At 43.0% G+C, this 27,465-nt stretch overlaps 1 protein-coding gene and 1 long non-coding RNA gene across 4 annotated transcripts; one reads left to right on the forward strand and one right to left on the reverse strand.

Annotated features, from left to right (window-relative positions):
- Window positions 1-2,818: 2,818 nt before the first annotated feature.
- On the reverse strand, window positions 2,819-27,465 carry LOC119522918. Of its 3 annotated transcripts, XR_005214560.1 has the most exons (8): window positions 27,326-27,465; window positions 26,980-27,144; window positions 13,172-13,310; window positions 12,432-12,568; window positions 10,675-10,809; window positions 7,658-7,828; window positions 4,110-4,232; window positions 3,822-3,833 (listed from the first exon to the last, which is right to left on the reverse strand). It is a non-coding gene; the product is annotated as an uncharacterized LOC119522918 (long non-coding RNA). The 3 variants fall into 3 exon arrangements; XR_005214562.1 differs by lacking the exons at window positions 4,110-4,232; window positions 7,658-7,828 and having other exon boundaries at window positions 2,819-3,833; window positions 10,687-10,809; XR_005214561.1 differs by lacking the exons at window positions 4,110-4,232; window positions 7,658-7,828 and having other exon boundaries at window positions 2,819-3,833.
- Window positions 15,879-19,006, forward strand: LOC119522916 (RIB43A-like with coiled-coils protein 1). Its single transcript, XM_037821627.1, has 3 exons — window positions 15,879-16,266; window positions 18,052-18,133; window positions 18,339-19,006. The coding sequence occupies exons 1-3, from the start codon at window positions 16,105-16,107 to the stop codon at window positions 18,740-18,742; spliced, it is 648 nt and encodes a 215-aa protein (XP_037677555.1). The 5' UTR covers window positions 15,879-16,104; the 3' UTR covers window positions 18,743-19,006.

The raw sequence follows: 27,465 nt of genomic DNA on the forward strand, positions 1-27,465 counted from the left end.
TAAACATAACAACATTTAATGGTTCCCCTTCCTGGGGCTACACAAAAGTGTTACTTATAATAGTCAATCACTAGAATTTACATGTCCAATACATTTTTACTCTAGAACATTAGGGAGGGAAGGGGTGATGTCATCAACATGGTGATTTAAACAGCTATTAAAAACTTCTCTCCAGAGATTCAGCAGAAAAAGGGACAGAACTCTGGAAGAAGGTACAGAGTGGAGAAGGACCCTACAGAAGCTGAACTGAAGACAGAAAAATATCAGGTAGGAAAACTCTGTCCCAGACTGGCTGGTCCTCTCCCTTCCCCCTCACTCAGTCTTACATAGTGCAGGAAGAGCACAGAAACAGCAGCCAGGATCCTTCCTACCTCCCAACAGGGACACAGACTATAAAATCTCTCATAGCAGTGAGACAGATCCCCACCATCTGGAGGGGAGGACATTTCAAAACCCAGGTCAGGGAGGGATGAAGAGTCTGAGAAAACGTGGACAGAAACCATGTTTCCAGCCCTGGGTCCAAAAGCCCTTCCTCTTCCTTTGAGGAATATAGCAGCAGGTGGCCTGATAATTACCTAGAGGATGGCTGAAAACTCTGGCAGCTGGGAGAGTCCTCTGCCACAAATAAAATGGGGGGCACAGCCCCACATTGAGCAGATTTGGCTGGAATCCCAATGTTTCAGCCCCACCTGGTCAGACTCAGCTGAGACTCCAGGAGATAATTCAACCATGCCCAGTCAGAGGCTACCTGGACTCCAGGAGGCAATTCAGCCCCACCTGCTCAGAGGCAGCTGGGGATCCAGGCAGTAATTCAGCCCTACCTGGTCAGACTCTGCCTGGGCTCCAGGAGGCAATTCAACCCAGCCGGATCACAGATTTGGCTACAGAAGGGAAACACTTTCTGAGGTTGATTAAGTCACTGAACAGTGCCATCTGCTGGACAGACTAAAGGGTGTACAGTAATTGCAGGGATTCTCAGAGGCTTTCCAGGCAATATGCCAGGCCCACTGGAGCTGGATTACACTTCCTGCATAGGAACCTGGACAGGTTTTGGCTGAGAAATATGGACAACACAATGGTTAAAGCAGTGCCCTAAAACAAACCCAGGCCTTGCTGGCCGGCAAAAAGCAAAGCACCACTGGGAGCCAGCGGACTTGTTTTGCCCATGCAGAGACCTTACTGTGTTGCCCAGTGTCTACACCACATTCCTGAGGCAGGCCGCTATGGAAACCTCATTTTTGAGGCAGACTGGGGAAGAGACACTCTGACACCTGGCCAATGAGAGGCGAAGAACAGATGGAGATTAAAGCCAAACAATGAGAAAAAACGAGTTAAAAGAGAGAAAATGATGTCCAAAATAAACTAATCAAGAAAATCAGATGCCTAGATAGCATCTAGGTATTTGCAAAGCCCCCTTGAGGGACTGGGAAAGAATATGGAAATGTTAAACTTCCCCACTGGGGAATTCCTGATATTCTTGCAAGCATTGGGGACCACCAGTTTAGTAGACTGAGCCCTCAATCTTGGGGCTTGCCCATATGAAGCTTGTAATCAAAGGAGAGGCTAAACCCACTTATAATTGTGCCTAAGTGTCATCCCCTGAGAACCTCTTTTTGTTGCTCAAATGTGGCCTCTCTCTAAGCCAACTCTGCAGTTTCAGTGGCAGAGAGATTTCAAATGGAGTCCAGAGGTCATAATGGAAGTTATACTTATGCACTTGATAGATATGCCTTTTTAGTTTTTAGTGTATAAGACTAGCAAGAAGGAAAATATCTGAAAGTGTTGAAATGCAATCCAGTATCCCTGATTCTTGAAGATGATCATATCAGATCATATAATTATATACCTTATATGGAGTTAATGTGTGATTGTGAAAACTTGTGGCTCACACTCCCTGTATCCACTGTATACACAGATGACTAGAAAAATGGGGACAAAAAGTAAATGAATAACAGAGGGGAGGAGGGGTATGAGATATTTTGGGTGTTCTTTTTTACTTTTATTTTTTTCTTATTTTTATTTTTATTTTTCTGGAGTAATGAAAATGTTCAAAAGTTGATTTCTGAGATTTTATACTGTACTTTTCTACAATGAATGTTACTCTTAAAATTATTAATAAAAATGATGCCACAGTTCAATAAACATTATTTCATCATGATCCAGAAACAAGAAAGGCTAGGTCTGAAACAAAGTATGTCTCTTAAGAAAATACATGCATATATGAACCCACTGTGGAAAAGAGACTCTACTTGAGTTTGCATCACACATCATCCTCAAAATTCAGTAAGCTCTGAGGAATACAGCATAGAAAGAAACAGGTCACCGGCTACTGATATTCGTACTGAGTGGATGGAGGTTTAATATGTCCACACTCTGAAAACCTAATGATTTGAAGTCAACCACAAAAAAAATACATCCAAACATTACGTTTGCACTGTCTTTTTCATCACTGCTTTCAGGAGAACATAAAACAAACTGGTTCACAGGCATCAGCAAGGACCAGAAGTGGAAAACAAGCCAGTAACCACAGAGAAACACACATCAAAAGCATGAGCTGTATTAACATTCCTAAGTAACAACAACAACAACAAAAAACATGAGCTAGGCTCACACAGAAACCCTGCAAATGCTACAAAGTCCTATCAGTCAAAGAAGTATAGCAAACCAAGGGGTTATTTCCTTGGTTCCTTTTACTTCCATGTGGGGGTAGTTGCTTAGACTTTCAAATGAAAACAAATGAAGTAGAATTAAACAAATTAGAATCGAATGTGAAATTCATGGCAATTTAAGATAACAAAAGGAAACATCAAAGGCCATTTCTTGCTTGCTTTTGGGTAGGCCCCCGGATTCCCAGGGGCTATATCGCACTTTCCTCTACATCAGGGTGTCAGAAAGTGGAATATATTTGAGGAACACTCAAAATACGTTCCCCAAAACATTGATGTCACATTAAGGGGCAAAAGACAGCAAAGACAGATCAGTGCATATCTATAATGTATTCATGTATCCTGCCAATATAGTTTCCATAGAGCTGCCAAAGTGACTTGACTAAAACACAAATCATGCCATGCCACCTGCCAGCTTCATTGAAAAAGGCAGAAGGGCCTCAGACAGAATCAAAAGAATTATCTATTTAAGGGACAGGGAAAGGAAGAGGAGACTGGGTGGAGTAACCAGACAGGTATCAGGAGAGCTTAATTCCACAAAAGCCAAAGAAAGAGTTTTTCTAGAATGAGGTGCTGGGTCAAGTATATTATGCTGCAGACAAGCCAAGTCAGAAGAGGAGTGAAAAGTAACCAATGAACTTAGCAATAAGCAGGTATAAGGTACCTTGGTGAGACATTTCAGTGGAAAGGCAGGAACAGAAGCTATTTGCAATAATTGGACAGAAAGTAGGAGGGGTGCAATTAAAGACAGGAAGAGTAAACAGGGTTTTCAGGAAGGGATTCTTATCTCTGTACCCTAGCAGCTAGTATCATGCCTGTCACATAGTAGGCCCTCAACAAAGTACATGTGAAAATGAGTCACGAAGGTTTAAAATTTCCTTCAGTGAAAAATACAACCTTAACAACCCATTTTATGTTTGAGAACTGGCTGAGGTCCTGGAAACCAGAAAATGAAATAGAAAAACGAGAATCATTCACCTGACACCAAAGGCTTGATCTGCTTGATTCTGGCAGCCATGGCTGGTGTGATTTTGAATTTGTAGAATCTGAAGCAGTAGGTTCATCTGTCTCCATGGGAGCCAACGTTATCACCATCTAGCCCAATTCCTTCCAACAAACCCTGGGTAGAAGCATCTGTACTTCCAGCTGTGCCATCTTGTTACCCATCTACAGACAGAAGAGGGGAGCAGTAAGAACATGTACAGCCAACACTTACCTGGATCATTGTCCTGAAGAGTCCCAAGAAAGAGCTACCTCTGGTGCTTGCTACTCTTTATATATCCACAACTTCCTAAATTTAGGTGGTGGGGTGGGGGTGGGGGTGGGAGTGGGGGTGGGGGGGAAGGAACTGTACCGATATGCTCCTCTCTTAGGAGACCTTCTAAGTAGCTAACGCTGACATCTTCAAATGAGATGATATGAACAGACTTTAATGACAGCTACCTTGGAAGACTTGCAGGCACGGCACGACCCATGGAGTACCACTCACGTAGACTACAATATGAACGGTGCCCCTGATGCTGGCAACATGGATGCCCTGCTGGAGTTTTATAGCTCTGTAACAAACTCAAATTGGACATCATATATTAACACACTGGAGAATTCTATTTCTTAGCATTTAAGATTTTTGTATATGAATGTGAGATGTCTTTTTTGATATGCATGTGCTCTTAGATCTCAGAATCAGCTTTATGTAAACAAAACAATTTATACAAGTTTTCTTTATAATGTTCTGGAAAAGTTATGTAGAATCTGAGTTATCTTTTAAATGTGAAAGAAATTGCTAAAAAATAGATCTGGACTGTCGGAGAGGTAATTCTTTAACAGTGACTCTCATTTCATTCTCAGTTGTTAATGTAAACTATATTATTCTTTTCTTGAGTTAAATTTGGTATATTTTGACTAAATCTGAGATTCTCACTCTTGGTTTAGTAGGTACATTTTCTCCAAAATTAGACTTGCCAGAGGGTTGTGTATATTTTATTAATTCTTCACTGCCAAAATACCTAGTTGTCATGGAAGTCCTCGATTCCTTTTTTTAAAATGCAGTTTTGTTGAGACATATTCACACACCATTCTAACTATCTGAAGTATAAAATCACTAGCTCAGTATCATCACATAGTTGTACATACAATGCCATGATGAGTTTTAGAACATTTTCACTGCTCCAGAAAAGAAATAAAAAGAAAAAAGAAAACCCAAACCCTCCAATACCTCTTATCCACTCCCCCATTATGGACCCATAGTATTGGTGTGGTACATTTGTTACTTATGATGAAAGAGTATTAAAATATTACTGTTAACTATAGTCCACAGTATGCAATAGGTGTATTTTTTCCCATATACCCCTCTATTAACTCCTTGTCATAGTGAGTCCTTGATTCTTCTTTTATACGTGGTCTGCTTTATCTTTATCAGTTCCTCAGCAGTTTATCTTTCCTCAGTAATCTCTGTGTACAACTTGTAAGCAGATCTCATCTCTTTTTTTTAATGCAATGTTTTTTAAGTTTTCAAAATACCCTTTATTAAATATCTACTATATGCTTGGCATTGTTTTAGGTGCATTTTTTTTCAATTTTATTGAGAGATGTTCACACACCATACAAATGTACGTACCTATTGCAAACTATGGACTAGACTCAAAAGTAATATCTTAATATTCTTTCATCAACAGTAACTAATGTACCACGGCAATGCTAAGGGTCAATAATAGTGGGGAAAAGAGGGTATGGGATGTTTCAGTTTTTCTCTCTTTTTTTTTTTTGGAAGAATGAAAATGTTCTAAAATTGATTGTGGTGATGAATGCACAACTATGTGATAGTGTGAGCCACTGATTGTATACTCTGGATGGATTGTATATATCTCAATAAAATTGCATTTAAAAACAAGCAACCAAAAAGAAGATAGGAGAAATGAGCAGGAACAAAAACAGAATTTAATGAAACTGAAAGCCAGTAACACCAACAATTAAAACCAATAACTAGCCCTCTGTAAAGACTGATAATGTTTAAAAACTATAGGAAATCTAATGATGAAAAGAGAATAAAAACACATATGAGCAATGAGAAACAAGAATTAACTGGATACAGAACAAATAAATTATTTTACAACATGTATGCTCATAAGTGAAATAATGCTTTCGTAAGAAAATGTCATAAAAATTGACTCTCAAGAAATGATAACAAAATAGAATAGACCAATAATTACAACTAATTTTAAAAGTTAAAATCTAAATAACACATGATAGAGCCTGGAGAGTAGCTGCTTTCCATTCCATGACCAGGTCATTCCTGATAAAGGATGGGACCCAAGGGTCAGCCCAACTCAGCACTGGAGGCCACCCTCAATAAAGGTGTGTCTCTTGATCGTATTTTTAGACTCCTAGAAAGTAGCTAATGGCTTGCTTTCTTGCTTTTTCCGGTCAATGGGCTTAAAACAGACATCACATTCAGGACTGTCCCCTATTGGGGCCTTCCAGATTGGGAATAAGTGGCCACACAGACCTTGCGTATGACACTTAAAAGTCTCGCGTGTCTCAGCTCATACCAAGGAAGCTCATTTTATTACCACATTTGACTAATTTGCTCACATTTTTCAAACAAGCTCAGATATTACCCCTTGCTCTTGGTCCAATGGGTCCAAAAGACCTCTGGTCATCATGGCCCCCAGGCCCTTAAAATTTGGCCTAAAGGCCATGGCATCCCGATGCCACCAGCCCAAATCTTAGCCTCCCAATGGGATCTTTGCATCCTGTACTGTCATGGGTGTCATGGTCAATAGGTGAAGACCCCTTTTCACTAACAAACTGGTTTTATCAAGAAATGGAAAAGACAACTTACAGAGTGGGAGAAAATATTTGCAAGTGATGTACCAGATAAGGGTTCAATACAGAGAAACAATTAAGAGCTCCTACAATACAACAACAAAAAGACAACCGAATTAAAAAATGGGCAAAAAATTTGAATAGACACTTCTCCAAAGAAGATACACAATGGCCAATAAGCACATGAAAAGAAGCTCAACATCATTATAGTCATTAGGGAAATGCAAAGCAAAACCTCAAAGAGCTACCACATCGCACCCACTAGGATGGCTATTATTAAAAAAACAGAAAAGAAGTGCTGGCAATGATGTGGAGACAGTGAAACCCTTGTACATTGCTGGTGGGAAGGTAAATGGTACAGCCTGTGGTTTGACTGTTCCTCAGAAAGTTACCTGGCAATTCCACTCCTAGGAATATACCCAAATGACTTGAAAACGGACTCAAACAGTTTTACACCAATCTTTTTAGCAACACTGTTCACAATAGCCAAAAGGTAGAAATAACACAAGTGTCCACAAACAGATGAATAGATAAACAAAATGTGATCCACATACACAATGGAATATGGTTCAGCTATAAACAAGAATGAAGTTCTCATGCATGCTACAACATGGATGAAACATGAAGTTCTGATGCATGCTACAACATGGATGCAACATGAAGACATTGTATTGAGTGAAATAAGCCAGAACCAAAACAAAAAATAATTCTATGATTCCATTTATATGAAATATAAAGAACAGGCATATTCGTAGAGACAGAAAGTAGATTAGAGATTACCAGGGGTTGATAGGAGGGGGTAATAGGAAGTTATTACTCAATGGGTAAAGAGTTTCTGTTTAAGGCAATGAAAAAGTTTTGGAAAATGGATGGTGGTGATGACAGCACATTGTGAATGTAATTAATGATGCTGAATTGTACGCTTACAAATGGTTAAAATGCCAAGTTTTATGATACATTACTTTAACCTAATAAAAATGTTTTAAATACAACAATGGCCTCTCTTCCTCTTTCTAACCATAAAAGGGGATGATTCCCATCTATGAGCATCCGATACCCAAACAGAATGCCCCACTCACTTAATGACACCACCTCTTTAACACACTGGGTACAATCCATGCTGGATTGGAACCAACATTAAGGTAGGGTAATAGAATGAGACTCACCGAAAACTGAGAGCTCTTGCCCTCCAGACTATTCGCCACGTCACAAGAGAGCTCTCTGCCAAAGTCCTTCCCCAATATGATGGTTTTAGAGGTTGGCTAACTGTAGGTTCCACTTCACAGGAAATAAAGCTTCTGCTGCTTTCCTGGTCCCACACTTAGAAATACATGGTTCTTCCAAAGAAGAAAGGAAGACCTTAAATTAGTTCCCAGCACCAACATTCTTACATAGGATTCTAGCTCTGAATCTACCCTATTAATGAGATATTGAATGAGAGGCCACTACAGGCACTGGGATGGCAATACCTGTAAATCTCATTATAATAAATGGGCACCTCCAGCATGCTGAGGCCCAAAAAATTTCACTGTGCAGTGTTCTTGCTCTGCTTGACCTGGATACGACTCATTTGGCTCAGGGCCCAGGTCTGGGATTCTACCACTCCAGCTCAATGCCAAATTCCTTGGGTTTCTTTCCACACTAGCTGTGACCTTACTCATTTGGGGCATGCAATCGATACACAGCTTCCCCATAGGAAATTACCCTATAACTCCCAGAGGCAAACCGGTACTGATCTTCAGTCACTTTTGTAAAAATTTTATGAAGTACAACTTTGCCTGAAGGTCCTGGGGTAGCCCAGGACTTCTATTAGCCCAGCAGACTAATGCATCCTAGATGATGATCTCATCTCGACAGATACTGATTTCAGTACCACTGATAGTCCCAGCCTTGACATTGACACCCAAGATGTAACTGCCCCGGTAACTGCCTCTGCATCACTCATCACAATCCCACGACCACATCAGCTTTGATTTCCCCTCATCCTACAGTCCACGCCTCACTTTCCACTATTCTTATTGGTACCCACAATTACTAATTTCCTCAGCCTGATGGATAATATCTACTGTAACAGTAACTGAGAATCTCACAAACTGGGTCTGCTACCAGATGCCCCAGGCTGAGCAACCATTTGCACAACTAATTCTTGCCCCCTTGGAACTCTCTTCAATATTCATATTGCCTACTCATTACTCACTGGTTAGATAGTCCACAATAATCATGATGGCTTTAGCATCCACTAGGCCAGTAACAGAGTATAAGTAGGCTTGCACAGATGGAAATGGCAGGGGTGTGTGTGTGTAGGGGGTGTAAGGCAGGAGGCAGGAGAGAAGAAAAGGCAGTCAGGTAAGTTAAAGGGGATACAGGTGGGTATAAAGGTGGGGCTGAAGAGACAGGGGTTGGATTTTGGAGCAGAATCTTGATTTGGTATGGAATTGTGGGGCAGGACAACTCCACCTCCCCAGGTGCTTCCTCATTAACCTTCTCCAGTCTCCCCACCAATCAATACTATATACAACCACGTTTCTCCAGTGACACTATTTTACCCCACATCTCTGCAATGATATAAATTTGCCCAATAGCAACTCTACCTTCTAAGCCCCTTGGGCAATCCTGCTCAGCAGGGTCACATACTCTACTTCTCCACCTCATTCTCTTCTACTCTATACATCCAAATAGAAGTCCATCTCTTTCACAAAGCCTTGCCACAAAATGGAGTACTGGGCCATCACTGGACCTAATATATCTGGGCATCATCACAATCTTTGGTGTAACAGGCACAAGTTTAGATATTTTCATTTTTGTAACACAGACTCAACCCAAAGAGGCTACCCAACGTCACAACTCCTGGCAGACCATATAAACCAAATAGCTCAAGCCATAAAACAGCATGAGTCTCCAAGCTCTCTACCTGTGACAGGCGGTAACTGCCAGAATGGGATTAAACTACCTACTGGCATTTCAGGGTGGAAAATGTGCCTCAAAGGGTCCTCCTGCCATATGTGGGTTAATAATACAGGAAAGGTATCCAGAATAGCTCAACAAATAAAACAGTGCAATCCCAATCAAAACTCCAACAGTCCTCTTTACAGAAATGGAAAAGCCAATCATCAGCAGAATCATATGGAAGGGTAAGGGGCTCCTAATACCAAAATCATCTTGAAAAGAAGAACAAATTTGAAAGAATGGTCCCTTTTTGTCTCCCCTTCATTTTCTATTATTTATTTCTTGTCCATGCAATCAGCTTTATAACAATGGGATGAAAAAAACAACAGAGAAACAAAGAGCCTAAGTGGGGCACCAGGCTGGATGGGAACACAAAGCTGAAAGCAGGAACAGGGGAAAAAAGGCAAATAATTATGAAAATAGCTAAACACCCTTTAGGTCTAGGAAGAAGTGACACCAAACAATTAAACGCTATTCAAAATGGCCTCCTACTAAGCCTGCCTTGTTGAAGTAGAGTAGATGGTCTTCAGAAAAGTATGAAAAGGACCAATCTTTGTAAAGGCTTGGCTAAAGGTCCTAAGAGTCAAACATCATCTAAAAAAAGTATCTAGAATCAAACATCATGATGTATGCCATCTGAAAAAGCCAGGTCTTGAATGGCCTGAAATTCAACATGGATTTGAGAAGTGCTGCTCATTGTGGGCTCGTTGTGGAATATACTGAACTCCTGGCAAGGCAAGGGAGAAAGACAAGAGAATTTTACTGGGTTCATGGTTAGACAACAATGAGTTAGGTGCATAAAACAAAGTTTTAAAAGACCAGTATCAACCAGAGCAAAACCAGCATACAATTGAAGTGAAGTCTCTGGACATTGGAAAGAACATTTAACTAAGCTTTGAAAGTAGAAACATAAATCATCAAGGACCATACGAAACTAAAAGCCTCAAGTAAAAAAGAAAAATTATAAAGTAAAAAGAATAATAACTCTCTGAGCCTCAGGTCATGTTTCAGATATTATCTATCCTCCAACATGGCTGTTTTGATGAAATAATCAATGTGCAAACAGTTAGAAGACTATAAAATGCTCTGAAATACTTGGTACCATGAGAAAATGGAATGCTAGAATGGTGACGGCCGTGCATAGTCATAGGAAGCCAACCTCCAAATGTACCACTTAAGCTACCTCCAAAGCTTTCTTCTTCACTATTTTAGTAATTCAATCAGTGTGAAAGACTACCTGTCTACACACCAGGATGGGGGCCAGGGCCAGAGGAGATGTTAGTGCTGTTGTTGGAACTCGATGCCCTTAATTCAACATCCAGTCAGTGCTCCACAGAGACAGATGAGCCTGGACTGCTTGCCATAGTCACATCTGCAACAAAGGTACAAGTTCTCATAAAGAAACTAGTTAGAATAAAAGCTACCAACAAAGAATAAAATACTTTTCATTGAATCCAAGATGCAGAATCATTTCTTACAATTTAGAAAACATAGTAAAGCTCCACTACTGATAAATTGCTATTCACATTTTGAAATACTTTTCTCTGACCTTTGCAAAAAATATACAAACATGCATGGTCCATTTACATCTGGGAAGGACAAACTCACTTTTTAAACATGCTTTTCACTGAATCTATACTTTTCTCTACGAGTGCATCAGCACCACCTGGATTGGTTATTAACTGTGCAGATTTCCTGGGCTCTGCTTGAAAACTTAATGAATTGCAGATGGGGTCTGAATCTTTAGAAAGCACTTTAATTCATTCTTATACCCACTGATCTATAATGAACAATGGGTCTTTAAATAGTCTTCTATAATGTGCCATTCAGTAGATGTAACATTTTATTCAATATTCTGGGATTTTACCCATTAACTCAAATGCCAGAATGCCCATAACAGACTAGAATCTAAGGATAGCAACACACATAAATAACTGTGTTCAGAATCAAGGATTAAAACAAAAATGGGTAACAGCAACCTATGGATATTTAGTGACAGGAATTAAAGTATTACATGATATATTCTTTTATACTATTCTATATATATTTTATGATAAAAGATACACATAGTGATAACGTGGGTCACCAAGAAAAGATTAATTTAAATCCTACGGAAGCTGTTTTGGGGAACAGTTTCTTTCTGATGCTAATATCAACTATACATTGGCTGGAGGTGAGGGAGGACTTAGAAAAAGACACACACAACATACCTGAACATCAACAGCATCAGGTCCTGTACCTTTCTGATTTTATGGTATCAGAGTCCACATTCTCCTTATCTTTCCCAACCACTTATTATATACCTATGATGTATCAGTTACTGCTGGAGATACAGCAGTAAACAAGACAAGTACCCTGATCTCGTGGCACAATGGGAATAAGAAGATAATGAACCAATAAATAAGAAAACATCAATTAAGTGATGAAACAAAATAGGTACATAGAGTAACTGTAGGGCTCTACTGGAGCTCTACCATCTGCTTCACCCACCATCTCTATTCTGAAAAACCTGTACCTTCCTTTTCTGATAATCGTTGTGAAAAATACTTGTAAATCCACTTAGGGACTAAAAGATTTTTTGTTGCTGGAAATATACACTCAAAACAATTGTGTATTCAAATTTTATGAGGAAGATTAAAAATTGGAGTGTGATAACAGAAAAATCTCAAGCAAAAAAATCCTGACTTAAGAACTGTTAATTACCATCCACATCAGTTTCCATTTCTACTGCTGGGTATCTAGGTCTTTGGCTTGGTCACAAATCTTTTCGGCACAGACCTACTTCATGCTACAATCAAGGGAAAGATATTAAGAAAATTCTGCATATATTCCTGGGATAAAAAACAGTTATAATGGAAGAATACCCCAGGCAGATTACAGAATTGGTTTCTAGAAACACAAGAAGGGTGAGATGGCTCTTTACGGATTTTAGGATAGTTCCTAGGCTCTCACTGGGTATAAAGTCTATGCCAATTGTTCCTTTTATAATAATACCTCATCTATAAGTGAAGATAAAAAGTCCACTATGGGACTGAAAAGCTGCCATGTCCAGGTTGGTGATGAGGTCAATCACTCTGACACCTCTGGTGACAGATGTTACTTGGTCCTGTTCACCGCCAAGAAACTATGACCTATCAGAGAGGGAAGAAGAGACAAAAACAATCAACTGGAAAGACACAAAGCTGTAAAATAATGTACTCTTTTGATAATATGCAGTCTGGGGCCTTAAGGAGGCAGCAGGGTATAGGGAAAAGAATATGTGTTTAATTTTTGGTGCTTGCAAATGCTAGCTCCAAGACTTCTGGGACTCAACCTCCTCTGGGGTAATGGTAACACCACTGACTTTTCAGGATTAAATCAAATATTTAGGGAGACAAAAGCTGGTGTCCAGTGCCCGGCATGTGATACAGGTTACTTTCATTATAGCATAATTTAACAAGTATCTTTACATATATTTTTCTCAGGGCCATGCCTAAGGTCATAAGGTGAGGCAATGTTTTCACTAGTACCCAGGCCTCTTGACTACCACACCACGCTGGACGATGATCAACTCCTAACAAAGGTGGTAGTTGCATGTAAAAGTTGATAATGAGATAAATTAAGTGTGGCTTCTTCTGGGTAAGCTTTCTTATGCTATCTGTTCTCACCTTGAAACACTCTAAGCTTGAAATTTCACCCTCTCAGTCGATTTTCCAGTAAATGTAAAAAATAAAAAAGAAAAGAAAAGAACACACCTTCAGTAAAGCTTCCATCATTCCACAGAGACCAAGGCTTCACCACCAGCGTCATAGCTGGCCAGACGGTTGAAAAAAGAGAAGAGAACAGTGGCAAACTAATGAGGGTACGGATTCATGGAAGGATCTAGAAGGAAGGCTGGGAGAGACAGAGAGAAAGAGCAAGCTCACAATCTGGTGTTCAACTGGCAGGATGTTTAAAAAGGCAGAAAAGAAAGGAGGTGGGGTGTGGTCCTCTTCTTGTTTAGGATAACCTCAATGAAAACTTATCAGTCATGGCCTGGATACAGTACCCCACAGGTATAGGCAAAAATCCATGGTAGGAAGCTGTTCCACTATACCCACTAAGACTGCTGAATTTGGGAGTCCTTTCCAAGTGGACAACTGATGCTAATATTCATAAAAAAGGTAAACATGGGGTGTGTCAAATAATAAGCAGATGACTCAGTCAAGTGACTGATACCGCAAACTCTAATTTTAGCCATTCTACTGGCAGCAATTATTTGGGGAGATGGAGGTCTGCTAAGTACAACATTGAAAATCCAGCATTGTTAATATTTCAGTCTAGTGCACAAAGAGGAAGAAATAAAAGGGCCAAGCTTCCCTCTTAGGGTTCATGCCAAACCCCTGGGAAAACCTAAAAGGTAAATACCTAAGAGCCTGATATACAGAGAAGAGTATTAATAAATACCTCCCATAAGCTGCTTATCTATTAATCTGAAGGACATCTATCAACTCCTCTATCAACCCATTATACAAGACACAGTTTGCTGATTCCTACAAGGCATGGGAATACACTAAACAAGGACAAACAAACTTTTTGGACAAGAAGGCAGTGGTCAAGTCACTGCCCAATGACAAGCATTTCAGCACCTACTGGTTCTGATGAAGAATTCCCTTCCAACCAGCATGAGAGGACAAAATCACTGAATTGCATTGGATCTGATCAAATATGGTGATAAGCTCTAAGTAACCACCATCTCACAGAAGTCCCTAGTCTTGGGCATGGATTTCTGGGGGCAGCAGTAGGAAAGGAGAATGAAGAATTCATTTGTCAAAACATTACCACTTGTAAGATGATTCCACTACGCCTTGGACATAGAAATCCATTTTAGCTCTTCATATGCTTCTGTTTTAACTGTAAACATTTCTATAGGATGGAAAGAACAGAACTGGCGGACTATCTCAGATTAAGACATAAACTTGTGGAACACTGGAATAAAACTTGAAAATGGATGGAATTCAATTTCAATGAATCTCACACTGAGGTACTACCAGACATAGTTCCATGACATACAAGGTAATGGGATTTGAGTACATTCATTTCATTTCCAAAAAACACTTCCTGAGTACCCACTAGCATGCCAGGAGTTATGCTAGGTATGAATACAAATACAAGAATAAGAATTTCACTTCAAGGAGCTAAGTTTAAAAGAGGAGACAAACAAGTTCTAACACAATGAAGGCTGGTAATAATATCAGCAGCTACCATTTAATACCCTCTATGTGCCAGGACAGTGCTAGATGCTCTCCAGGTTTTCATTTAAACCTCAGATCAGCCTATGAAGTTATTGTCCCATTAGAAAAATGCACATACACAGAGTATATTTATAAATGATAGTAAGGGAATGATAACACATTTTGGATTGGGGTAAGAATGAGGGAGAAGAGATACGGGACACCTCGATGCTACCAATAATGTTCCTTTTCTTAAGATGGGGAGTTGGTTCACAGGTCTCTATTTTAACATGCTTCCTAACTTACATATGGGTTATACATACTCTGTCATATGTATCAAATATTCCACAGTTATAAAGTGGTGAAACAATGAGCAGAAACTATCTATAGTAGGAGTTGAGGAATGGTGTTCCAGAGGAACACGATGAACAAAGGCCCAGAAGGGGGAACAATTGTTGTGTTAGAGAACTTGATAGGAAGCCAGTGTACCTAGAGAACTGTGAGCAGGGAAGACAGTGGTATGAGACTAATTGGAGAAGTGTGCAGGAACCAGATTTTGAGAGCCCAGGGGAAGCAGTTGGGATCTGATTCTCAGTGCAGTGGGAAGGAATTGGGAGGATTTTAAGCAGGTGAGAGACACAACTGGATTTATGTTTCAAAGTTTTTTGACTTTAGCTGGCCCACATGCCGAAAGTGGACTTCCCCAAATAAGATGGAACATGGGAAAATTTAGGCACACTGGCCTTTCATTTGACTAGAGAGTAATAAAATTAAATAAAAGGAGAAATTCATTTCAGAAAGGAAAGCTGATTCTGGTTTCTGTGTGATTAGTGGGCTATAGGAGACAACAGAGGAAGCTGGAAAATCATTATGGAAACTGTCGCAGTAATCCAGTAAAGGCAATAATGCTGGCTTGCACCAGACAGACATTGGCACCAAATGCTTTGATATTATATTTTAAAAGAAGAGGGAGTGAGGGAAAGGAGTATCAAAAAATCCCTCCTGAGTTTCTGACCTGAGCAACTTAGTGAATCATGGTGCCTTTTACTGAGATGGGGAAAACTGAGTGGAGCATAATGAGAAATGGGGCCGTATTGTAAATGACTTTGAGGCTAGAAAGGTGAGCAGCGGTCAGATCATGAAGACCCTTATGAAGAAGGCAAAGCTGTTGGGACTTTATCTTGTAGGCAATAGGTACAAGGTCTTAAGCTGAGGAATGCTATGGTCACATTTGCTTCAGAAAGATCACTATGGTAATCAATGCAGAGAAAGAACTAGAGAATGCAACACTGGAGCAAGGGAGGCCAGTGAGGCTCCTGGGGACAACAGTCTGGCAACAGATTTGTGAGGCTTGAATTAGGGTGGTGACAGCAGAGATGGAGGACACACATATGAAATACATTAGGAAGTAAAATCAGTAGGAATCAATAACTGGTGGGATATTGTGGGAGAAAGAAAGGGGGACATAGTCAAGGATGATGGTCAACACTGACTGGCCATCCATCTCACCCTTGCTCAGGATGTTTAAGGTAAACCTGTCATCAGATTCCAAGGAGGCAGCAGTCATTGAATCTAAAAGAAATCGAGAAAAGGAACGGCAGAGCCGATTCTTCAATGTGCGGAACCGAGTCATGGGGGTGAGTGAGCAGCGGTGGCGATTTCTTAGGACCATGGGCCATCCCACACTTGCACCTGGAGAGGAACATAGCAGGGCCAATTATACCCTATTCCTGATTTATGCGGGCCCTGGGGCTGGAAAGGAAGGGGAGGGGAGAAGACACTCTCCCGACAGGCCTGGGAAGGGCCTGAGAAGGGGGGTAGGTATACAGGGAAAGAAAATGGGGAAGGGGAACTGGTGACAGCTAACTCTTCTTGGGTCAGCTCTGGGCCATATGCCCTGGTTCTCGAGAGAGAGGCAACATGGAGACAAAAGAGGTCTAAAGAATATTTGGTTTTGAGTTGTATATATGCCACTGCAATAAAAAGTTTTTTTTAAAAAAAAAGAAAGAAAAAGAATATTTAGTATTGTATATGCCTAAACTACCTCTGGTCGACTATATAAGAAACTGTTAACCAGACTGAGGGATGGGGATGGGAAGGACACTAACTCTTCATAAACTGAATTCCAGTTTCTATTATTTTGAAATGATTTAAATGAATTATAATCAAAATATAAATAGAAAATATTGATAGTTTAAGGAAAAAAGCGATTGCTGGGTTAGTGGATAGAGGAGGTGCTACATGGTATTCTGGACAAGATACCATATGTGTGATTAAGGGCCAGATCTGCTGTTACTAGATGTATGACTTTGGATAAGTCACCTATTATCTCTGAGCTCAAGGCCTGTCCTCTGTAAAATGAGGCTAAGAAAAGGAAGTGTTGAGGTGATGATTAACATAATGGTGGCAGCTCTGAAAACCTGAGCATAGCACCTGACAGGAGGAAGCAGTTGGCTGAGAGTTGAGTGATCTAACTCAGATCCAGTTGGCAAATATTTCCTCAGGGCCTGCTCTGTGCCCCAACCACTGTGCTGGGCAGTGAGGATACAAAGATGAGCAAGGCCCAGTCATCGCCCTTAAAGGGTTCACAGACTAATGGAGGAGATAATATATGTAGACAAACTTCAATGTAATGTGGACAGTGGGTCCTAGATTCTGTGGCAGTGGCACCAGCATGAGGGGTCAGGAAGGTAAAGCCTGAGCTGGCCTTAAAGGATGAACAGGATTTCAGGTAAATAAGGGAGGAAAGAGTGTTCCTAGTGGAGAGAGCAGCTTAAGCAAAGTCCTATAGGTTCAAAACAGCCTAAGATATGCAGGGAATAGTAAGCACAGCTCCTAAGGCCAGTTAGTGTTAGGGTGGGATAGAGGAAGAGCACACTAAGACATTAGGCTGAAGAAGGAGGGCTAGATCATTGAGGGACTTAAAAGCTATGCTCAGGTGTTGAGACTTTATCCAATAAGTACTGAAGATCTATAGAAGAATTATGAAGCAGATAAATTATAACCAGTTTAGGTTGAGATGGGAAAGATTATGTTGTATACATCTTTCCACAATTTAAAAAAAGAAAAGAGCAACTAAACAGACAATAACAATTAAATGCAACACATGACCCTGGAGAGGATCTAATAATCGAGGAGAAAAGGCTAAAAGCACATTTTCAGGATATATGATGATAGATAGATGATAGATGGATAGATAGAATGATAGGGTAAATGTGGCAAAATGTTAAAATTGGTAGATCTAGGTATCTGGAGGGGTAGGGGTATGTTGGAGTTCTCTGTAGATTTTGTATTATTTTTGCAACTGTACTGTAAGTTTGAAATTATTTCAAAATAAAAACAATTACAAGCAGTTTCTAATAGAGCACCTAAACCCCCTTGCTGAGTCCCTACCCTGACTTAGCTCATTTCTTTGGGATCAGGTGGATGCTGAAGCACTGAACAGCCAGGTGGAAGATCGAAAACTTCGGGAAGCAACCGAGAGGAGCAGGGAGGCAGCTTATGGTAAAAGCCCAAGGCCAGGGGCCAGGCAGGGGAGGTAAAGGAAGGGCCTGAGGGGGCTGAGGTAGGGTAGTTCTGGCCCTGCGTGGGCCCTGAGGACCTGTGGTGGTGGGAGCAAATCGGATGGGCCTTGGGGAGCAAAGGCCATGCTGGGTGGGCTCCTTCCCTCCCATGGTACCTTCTCCATGTCTGTGCCCACAATCCCCAGGTACCAGCCAGGTGCAGTATGATTTGGTAGCCCAGATGCTCGAGAAGGAACAGGCAGAATGCACACGTCGACTAGCTAAGAAAGTCCAGGAATTTCGGAAGCAGAAGCAGCAACTTAAGAACAGACGTGAATTTGACCTCTGGGATCCAGACCAACTCTGGAAGGAGTTTCCAGCTCGCCTCAATGACAACGATCCCCACTGTGGCCCAGCCAGCCTGCAGTGCTTCTCTGGGGAGGACCTGGACAGGACCACATGCCTGAGAATGCAGCAGGACCAGTTGAGATACAACCTGGAAAGGCAGCTGCATGAGCAACAGCAAGCCAGGGCTGAGGAAAAGTGTTCAGGTAAGCAGCTGGGCCCTCCAGACTCAGAGAACCTGAGGCCTGGCAGGGAGTTGTCCTGAGCCAAGTACAGCACCCAGGAGACCACAGTTCAGTTGGGAGGTCCAGTTCCTCACGGGGCTGATGCTGAAAGGTTAGACTGTGCAGACCCCAACCTCTCTGACTTCCGTAAGTAACTGACAGTGTGGTCATTGTTCCCCAATTTGCCTGGCATTCCATTACCTGCAGGCAACACGCTGCAGACACACCTAATGGCTCTGCCACGCAATAGCTGGTTTGAGCAAATTCATTTCCTCTCTGTGCTTTAGTTTTCTCATCATTAAAATGAAGGTAATCATCCAAACCACATAAAATTCTTGTGAGAATGAAATGAGATACTGTATGTAAAGAACAAGCATCAACACTCAATAACTAGTAGCTACGATTATATTATCTGTGGCCACATCCTTCTCTTCCAGTAGGACCATGTCTTATCTACTCACACGGCTCACCTTTCAAGGCACCCTGTTCTGTTGCACTATTTATCACGGTTGTAACTGTCTTTTACCCAAAGTGTCAGTTCACTGAACATGAAGCACATCTATCATTTCCACCCCATATCCCAATTGCCTAGTACTGTGTTTGCCACAGTGCCAGGACCTCAAAAATATTATTGTTAGATGAACAATTGAAGAACACAGTAAACAAGACAGGGTCCTGGCCCTCCAGGAGCTCACCGAGCCATGCCTTCCAGAAAACCACAGTTTGATTAAGAGGAAAAGATACATACCTGGGTCATCCATCAGCAAACATTTATGCTTTGGTACCATGTTAGGTACTATGACAGGGACTTTGACAGAAGGGTATATAGGACATGGAAGGGACATGAACATGAGATTGGCTACTTCTCATGAGAAGAGGGAGGCAGCGTAGGGGGTGACACAGGTTGTCAGGAACTGGGTTTGGGACTTGGTGTAAAATTTTGCCAGGGTGGGAGGAGAGAACAGAAAAGGGCCACTCTAGGCAGAGGGGGGGCAGCAGAAGCAAGAGCACCAGGGCTGTAAAAGGTCTGGGTGTTTAGGATTTGTAAACAATTTAGTGTCAGTGCAGCCCAAGGGTGACAGTTAGTTGGAGGAAGAGAAAATGGGTGGGAACCTTCTACACCAAGGTAAGGGATTTTGACTTTATTATGTAGGCAGTGGGTAACCACTTAATGGTTTTAAGACGGGAGTAACAAGACCACTTCAATATTCAGCAAACATTAAGCTGCCTACTTTGTGCCTGGCATGGTGAAACAGAAATATCATGCCTCTCGTGGAATTTATGTGCTAATGGGGGCAGACAGACGATAAACAAGATAAAATCATGAAATATATAACATATAAGATGGTGAGAATTGCCAGGGAGAAAAACAAAGCACAGAAGGGGACTTTTGGAAGGGATGCACATCTACAATTTTAAATAATGAGAATCTCACTGAGGTAACATTTAAATACACAGCTGAAGATGAAGGGGTGAGCCATACAAATATCTGAAGAAAGAGTTGTCCTGGCAGAGGAAGTAGCTAGTGCGATGACCCTGAGCATGCCTGGAAATTCTTGAGAAACAGCAATTGGGCCAGAGTGGTTGAAGAAGACAGTAAGAAGAGAGTGGTAGGAAGTGAAATCAGACAAGTGCTGGGGTAGACCCTGTGGGCCACGGTGAGGAGGACACTGGCTTTTACTTTGAGCGAGGGAAGAGACACAAGAGGGTTTTGAGCATTGGAGTCACATGACAGATAACTGTCAGCCAATGTGGACACTGGAGTAGAGAGGGAAGACTAGAGGCAGAGAGACCAGGTAGAAGACTATCCCAACTAAGAGGAGGTGGCTTGCAGGCAGGCATGTAGCTACATGACCCCGAAGTTCCAGGAGCAGTCTGGGCAGGAGGGAGAGATCTAAGAGCCATCAGTATAGAGGGGTAAAAGGGCAGGATGCTAAGTGGGGAGCCTGGAGATAGGGTGAGCAAATGGTACACTCTGAGGACAAAGACCAGGGCTATCTTATTAATCACCATAACTCCAGTGACTCACACGGTGCCTGGCACACAGTAGATGCTCAGTAAATGTATCTTGAGTGAATGAATGAGTTGAAGAAGAGGAAGCCATAATAAAGACAGAAGGGATCACGGAAATAGGAAGAAGAGACTCAAAATAACAACACAGCTAATCTTTATTGGGCACTTATTGTGTACCAGACACAATTCTAAGTGCTCTACATTGTATTAACTCATTTAAGCCTCACAACAGCCCTACGAGGAGAGTACAAGCATTTTCAAGTGAGGAAATTGAAAAACAGAGGTAGATGTTAAATAACTTGCCTAAAGTCATATAGCTGCTAGTCGGGCAAGAGAGACAGAAGTGAACTCAAGCAGGCTGGCTGCAGAACCCATGCTCTTGACCCCTATGCCATGTTTGCCTTCTCTCAGACACGAGGAGAAAGCAGGGACTCAGAAGCCAAGGAAGGAAGTTTCAAAGGGGGAGTGGTCAGGTACAGTAAAATGCCCTGGAAAAGTCCAATCAGAGGGAACAGAAACCTGTCTATCAGATTTGGAAATTAGGAGTATTTGGTAATTTTTTCAGAGCAGTTTCTGTGGAACCATGGGGCCTGCAGCCAGTTGGCAGCAGGCTTATATACTTGAAGACAGAGTGATGCAACAGGGACAGCAGAACACTTGGAAGTTTCCTTGGAGAGTAATGGAAGAAGCATGTACTGAGAGACCTAGATTCATCTCTCGACCTACTGCTTCCTGGCTATGTCATCTTGGGCAGTGTACTGAGAGACCTAGATTCATCTCTCAACCTACTGCTTCCTGGCTATGTCATCTTGAGCAGTATACTTTATCTTTGTGGGCCTCTCAGTTTTCTCATCTGAAAAATGGGGCTTTCCACTCTAGGTTGTTTGAAGATTGAAAGGAAACAATACTCTTTTAAGCCCTCTTTTTCTCCTGTCCTTCAGTCTCTAAAGTCAGTATCCCTGTGCCTCTTCAAAGCCAAGCCTTCAGCCTATGCTCTTGACCCCATTCTTCCCTGCCTCCCCTTGGACGGTGACCCTTCAGGTATCCTCTCCCTGTGTTTTCAACATTTCCTCTTCTATTGGCCCCTTCTGTGAACATGCTTAAGGCTAACCCTTCTTAAAAGACAAAAGCCTCCCTCAAACCTATGATTCCTCTGGATGCTGTGAGACATCTGCTTTCGTTTATAGCCATAGATCTCATTTTCTACCCACACGACTTCACTGAAACTACTCTTCCTAAAATCATCAATGCTCTTCATGTCATCAGGCACAAAATGCTCATTTTAGTCTTTCTTCCTTGACCAGACCTTTCTTGCTGAATTCGACTCTGATCACATCTTCCTTCTTGAAACTCTTTATTCCCTTGGCTCCCATGACACCACATTCTGCCTGTAGGCCTCTGACCACTCCTTCTCTGTCTGCCCTTTGTGAGCTCCTTTTCCCTCTGATCCTTCCTTCTTGAGACTGTCCCTGGCACACTGCTCTCTCTACCCTACGTACGCACTTCAGGTGCCTTCAGCCCTCATTCTGCGTGCACCAACCATGCCACCACCTCTGTGCTGAGCACTGTCTCCTGCAGAATCAAACATCCAGATGCCTGCTGACACCTCCAATTCAACATGTCCTAAACAGAACTCATCACTGCCCTCTAAACCTGTTCTTCATTCTATATTCTCTACTTCTTATGGTGGCCACACAATCCACCCGGTCAATTCCAGCCAGAATTCTGGGAAGCATCCCTGAGTCTTCCCACTTTCTTACTCTCTCATCCAATCCAACAAGTACTACTGATGTAACCTCCTATATAATTCCCCTCCATCGTATCAGTGGCCTAGTTTGAACCGTCTCAATTGGACTACTGCAATAGCCTCCAAGGTAGCTTTTGTACCTCCCCTGTCTTCCCCCAGCCTGACTGTCCTCCAAACTGGCCACCAGAAGGAGCTTTTTAAAATGTGAATCTAACATGTCACCTTTTTGCTTAAAATCTTTCCATGTTTCCCCCTCACCTTGAGGCTCAAGTTTCTGGCCCTTGGTCTGGCCCCTGCAGCGCTCTCTAGCCACTTGAATTTTATGCTCCAACAACAGCAGACCACCTGTCATTTAAGATACATATCAAGCATTTTAAAAAAAAGATACATATAATGCTGTTTATTGATTTCCTTCATTCATTTGACGAGTATTTATTGTGCGCCTACTGTGTGCCAGACTCTGATTTAGGGGCTGGGGCATGGCTGTGAACAAAAGAGACAAAAATCTAACACTCATAAAGATTACCTTCCAGAGAGGAGGGAGGCGATATACAAAGTAATTAAGTAAAAATATGCCGTACAATAGATGGTGGTAAATGCTAGAAAGAAAAATAAACCTGCCAAGAAGGAAAGGCCTCACTTAGAAGACAATATTTCAGCAAAGAACTGAAGGAGGCAGGACAACATGAGCCTACCTTTGTATTACAAATCCCTAAGGCAGAAGGAGGATCCGACAAGATCTAGGAATAAGACCAAAGTGGCTGGAATGGAAAAAGTTTGAGTGCCTTTCGTCATGCTGTGCTCTCAGCCCAGAATGACCTTTGCTCTTTTTGCCTGTATTCAAACTGTATTTCAAGGATCACTTCCTGCTGGAAGTCTACATCTTGCCCACCATCCAACACACTCATAATGCACTATACACAGTGTTGTCAATGCCCTTAACATATTGTGGTATGATTATCTAGGTTTGATCTGCTCCCACACTAGACTCGGAGCTCTATAAGGACAGGATCCCATCAAGTGGTATCCTCAGAGGGCAAAACATAAGGACACAGAGATGAAATGATTTATCCAAGGTGATGCAGGTCAGAAGCAGCAAACCTGGTACTGGGACCGAGGTCCATGGGAGGTACCTTTCAGTAAGGAACTTGAGAAATCCTTTTTGATGCCACTTTGGTTACTCCTAACCCCAGAGAGTGGCCCTTCCACATACCTAGAACTCAAGATGCTACCCCGCCCCCCCCATACATACATGCACATATACAAAACTTGACCAAATGGCTGAGTGAGAAAAACACAAATGGAACATGCTAGCACAACACCCAGGACATATTTCTTTGTGTAGATATCCACAGTGACCAGGTGGACCCAGACATGGACATTTGGGCCACCCACCTGGCCAAGATGGAGGACTCCTATCACATGGCCATGTCTACCTTAGCCAACGTCAACAAAGAGCAGCTAAGGCCTAACCATCCAGTGCACCGTGTCCCCTCCGCCCAACCCCCTGAACAAAGTCCTAGGGGAACTTAGCCATATGCTTCCCCTCAAAACCAAATCTCTCTCATCACCCTGAGGATGCTTCCCCTCACCTAAGGGCTCCCTTAGAGCAAAAGATGCCCCTTACCCAAACTCCACACTCAGGATGACTTGAGAAAAGAGTACTATCTCCCATCCCAGCCTCCCATTCTAAAGGCTTCCTGAGGGCAGGGAAGTTCCTTGCCCACTCCACTTCTTCCCAACCTTAAGGGTCAATAAAAGGCCATGCAGTGACTTTTCCCTGAGATTGAGAAGGGTAGGGTCACCTCCAACCCTCATGGCTCCGAGTTCTCTGAGGTCGGGCACTCAAATGATCACATTTAGGGGGCCCCTCCAGGCAGCTGAACTGGCTCAGTGGCAATGCCTTGACCATTAGCACAATCAGGAAGCCAATCTCAGAGATCCAGAACCAGATCACAAGTGACCTACTAACCGAGAACCCCGGGTCACCCAACACCCTCTAGCTCCACACTGGGTCCAGACCTATTGCCGGAAGGGCATGACTTCAGAGCAGCCAGCCATCATCAGGAAAGTCCAAGAGGCACAGCACCAGGCCAAACAAGCACTAGATACCAAATGGGAAGCTCAGACCACATGCTTGGCACAGGCAGGATTGCAGCTGGAGCAGCAGGAGACTGAACCGTGTGCTGAATTTCAGAGGGGCTAGACTCCTTCAACCAAAAGCTGGCTAAGGAGCAAAAGGCCCAGTAGGTTCTGGAGGGTGGTGGTGTGGACTGATGCCAGGAAGGGTAGGGAGGGATGGCAAGGATCAGGGAGAGGGAACACACATCGAATGAAGCCTCTGGACTTCTTTCACAGGCAAAATTATCTGAATTCAATAATCTATACCAATCAACTACAACTCAGTATCACCTACAGTTCAACACCAGCAGCTACTGAGCTCAGCATGGTCATCTTCCCCTTCTCTCCATCAACCTCAAAGTCAAAGAGGAAAATGCTGGATATCTTCAGCCGCATCCATTTCCCAGTAGGAGGAAAGTGATCCAGTACCCCAACATTCTATCCTAGATAATAAACTTACTGAAATCAAGGCCACATGTTGCAATACTATGCAAAACTGTGAGGTTCTGCCTGTCCCAACCCACCCCAGGACTCTGAGTATCCACCCCTATCAGACCCTGCACCCATTCACCTTTCTTCTTCATGCCAATTTGCCCAGCACATAGTGGTACCCACCCCCTGTGAAAAAATATAGTTTATTAGGCATAGAGGGTGACTGGTGGGCAGAGGTAAAACATGGTTACTGGGTTTCTTTCCAAACTAGCATTTAGCACCCCCAGAGAAGGCAGGGCAGAGGAGGATGTGTAAGCAATTCCCTTTCACTTCAGAGTTGCATGCAGATGGCCCCATCTAGCCGAATGACCTTTCCATTGAGGAATGGGTTCTCATTGATGGCCTGTACCACATGACCATACTCACTGAGGTCACACAGTCGACTGGGGAAGGGAACCTGGCAGATAAAGAAGTTATGCACCTTGTCGGTGAGGATGATCAGCAGGGGGGTGACAAAAAGGCCTAGAGAAGACAGCCAGAGTCAGAGACCCACCCCTGCTTTCCTTTCACATGGTTCTTCTTCACCTTAGCCCTACTTCTTGGTGCTTACCTAGGGCCCAGAGACAGAGAGCTGTTGTTGTGAAGGTTGCTTTCCCCTCTCAATTGCTCATGAATCCCACACAATCCCAAGTGTGACAGGAAGGGGATATGTCTACCTGGAGCACCTGGATGCCTATGGGAGCCAGATCTCCAGCAATAGGCAGTGTCATGCCCACTATGCCCTGCTTGGAAGCAGAGACTACGGCTTGTCCACCTGGAAAAGGAGTGAATCAAAGGTAGGAGAGCCCCAACAAGTCACTGAGGAAGCATAAGCCTTGCCCCTGCCCACACACTTGGCACTCCAAGGCAGCCACACTGGCAGTGTTGATGATGATTCCACATTTGGCTCTCTGTTCTGGTTCAGTCTGGCCCATCTCACCATTCAACAGGCCAATTACATTGAAGTGCCTATAAGATTCACCTGGAGGATGAGTAAAAACATGGGTAAGACTTGAGACAGAGGAAGCCTTCTGTTCCCTCAAATGTTTCAGGGTACCCACAGTCAGACACCTCTTACTCCTACTCCTACAGGATCTCTTGGGCCTTACATTGAGAACTTGCTGGAAGTCCTCCAAGGAATGGGGCTTCCTTTTCTTTTGGTTGTATGTATTGCTTTACAGTTGACTGCCACATCCACATGGCCAAACTCTTCTTTTGTTACAGTCAGGCTGCTTGCTCGTCCTTCTCTGACGACAATTTCAAAGGGTGAGGTATTTTATCTCCCAGCACACAGACTCCCTCTCACCACTAAACCTGGGTGGAGGGTGGGGTAGGACCAAAACTTGGGTCAGAAAAGAAGCTTAAGTAAGAGAGGGGCCAAGAGAAAGGACTGTGGTAGAACATAATGAGAGTGAGGCTAAGTTGAAAATGTTAGGTCCTCTAGGGCAGTGTTTCAAAACCCTCTTCAAATCCACAGCCTCTTTTGATACATTCACATAACCCTGGAGATTCTTCAGTGCTGTGGATCAGAGCACTAACACAACTCTGTTTTGAGAATTACAGATATAAAGATACACTAGCTTTTCTGTATCCCTACCTGCTAAGATGATTTCATCAACCTTTACTTTCTGAGACTAGTTTCATGAAAACAAATTTTTCCACTTTCTAAATATAAACTAAAGGACACAGATACACATTTTCAAACTACAGGTACACCCTCCAGGGGATTCCGATATGCCCAATTCTCACCCCTATACTTGTGAATCCCGGTTTTAGACATTCCTACCACAGGTGACCCCACATTGCTTGGAGACCTGGGCCCAAAGGGAAAAAGAGATGGGCCCACCACCCACATAAACGGCATCCGTATGCAAGGGGGTGCCCATGGGTTCCCAGGCTGGGAAGAGGCAAGGTTACCCCACTTACGTCGGCGGGGGCGAAGGTGCAGCTGCTCCCTAACTTCTTGGCCTGGGCCTCCCCATCCGAGCTGGGCAGGTCCAGAAGCACAGCAGCCGCCCCCTGCCTCACCAGTCGCTCCGCTGTGGCCAGACCTAGGCCCGAGGCTCCTCCGGTTATCAGCGCTACCAAGCCCTGCGAAGACGGACACGGTTAGCTGCTTCACTGTCCGGACCACTCCCACCCTTCCAAGTGCTCCTTCACGCTTCTAGTCACCCCTGCGGTATGACCTAAGTGTGCCTCCTCCCCTCACCGATGGGACCACGCGTGCATCCGCGTGTTGACCTTCACCTCCCGAGCCCAATCGCCACACTACCAGGCCTAGATGAGCATCACCCTTCCTCCCAGCGCCGCTTTTTTCCCCTGAGTGGCACGGCCGCGACGTCCCAGCCAGGGAAGCTGCAGGGACGAACACTGGTCTACCTTCACACTCCGACACCCAGCAGCCATCTTGCG

Source organism: Choloepus didactylus, chromosome X (genome assembly GCF_015220235.1).
Source record: "Choloepus didactylus isolate mChoDid1 chromosome X, mChoDid1.pri, whole genome shotgun sequence".
Classification (NCBI taxonomy): Eukaryota; Metazoa; Chordata; class Mammalia; order Pilosa; family Megalonychidae; genus Choloepus; species Choloepus didactylus.

Excerpts from the sequence above, each read along its gene's own strand:
- LOC119522916 (XM_037821627.1), top strand. The coding sequence starts at position 16,105 with ATGATGGTCAACACTGACTGGCCATCCATCTCACCCTTGCTCAGGATG. Across the intron at positions 16,267-18,051 it reads TGCGGAACCGAGTCATGGGG|GTGGATGCTGAAGCACTGAA; the intron begins GTGAGTGAGCAG and ends CTTTGGGATCAG. Across the intron at positions 18,134-18,338 it reads GAGCAGGGAGGCAGCTTATG|GTACCAGCCAGGTGCAGTAT; the intron begins GTAAAAGCCCAA and ends CACAATCCCCAG.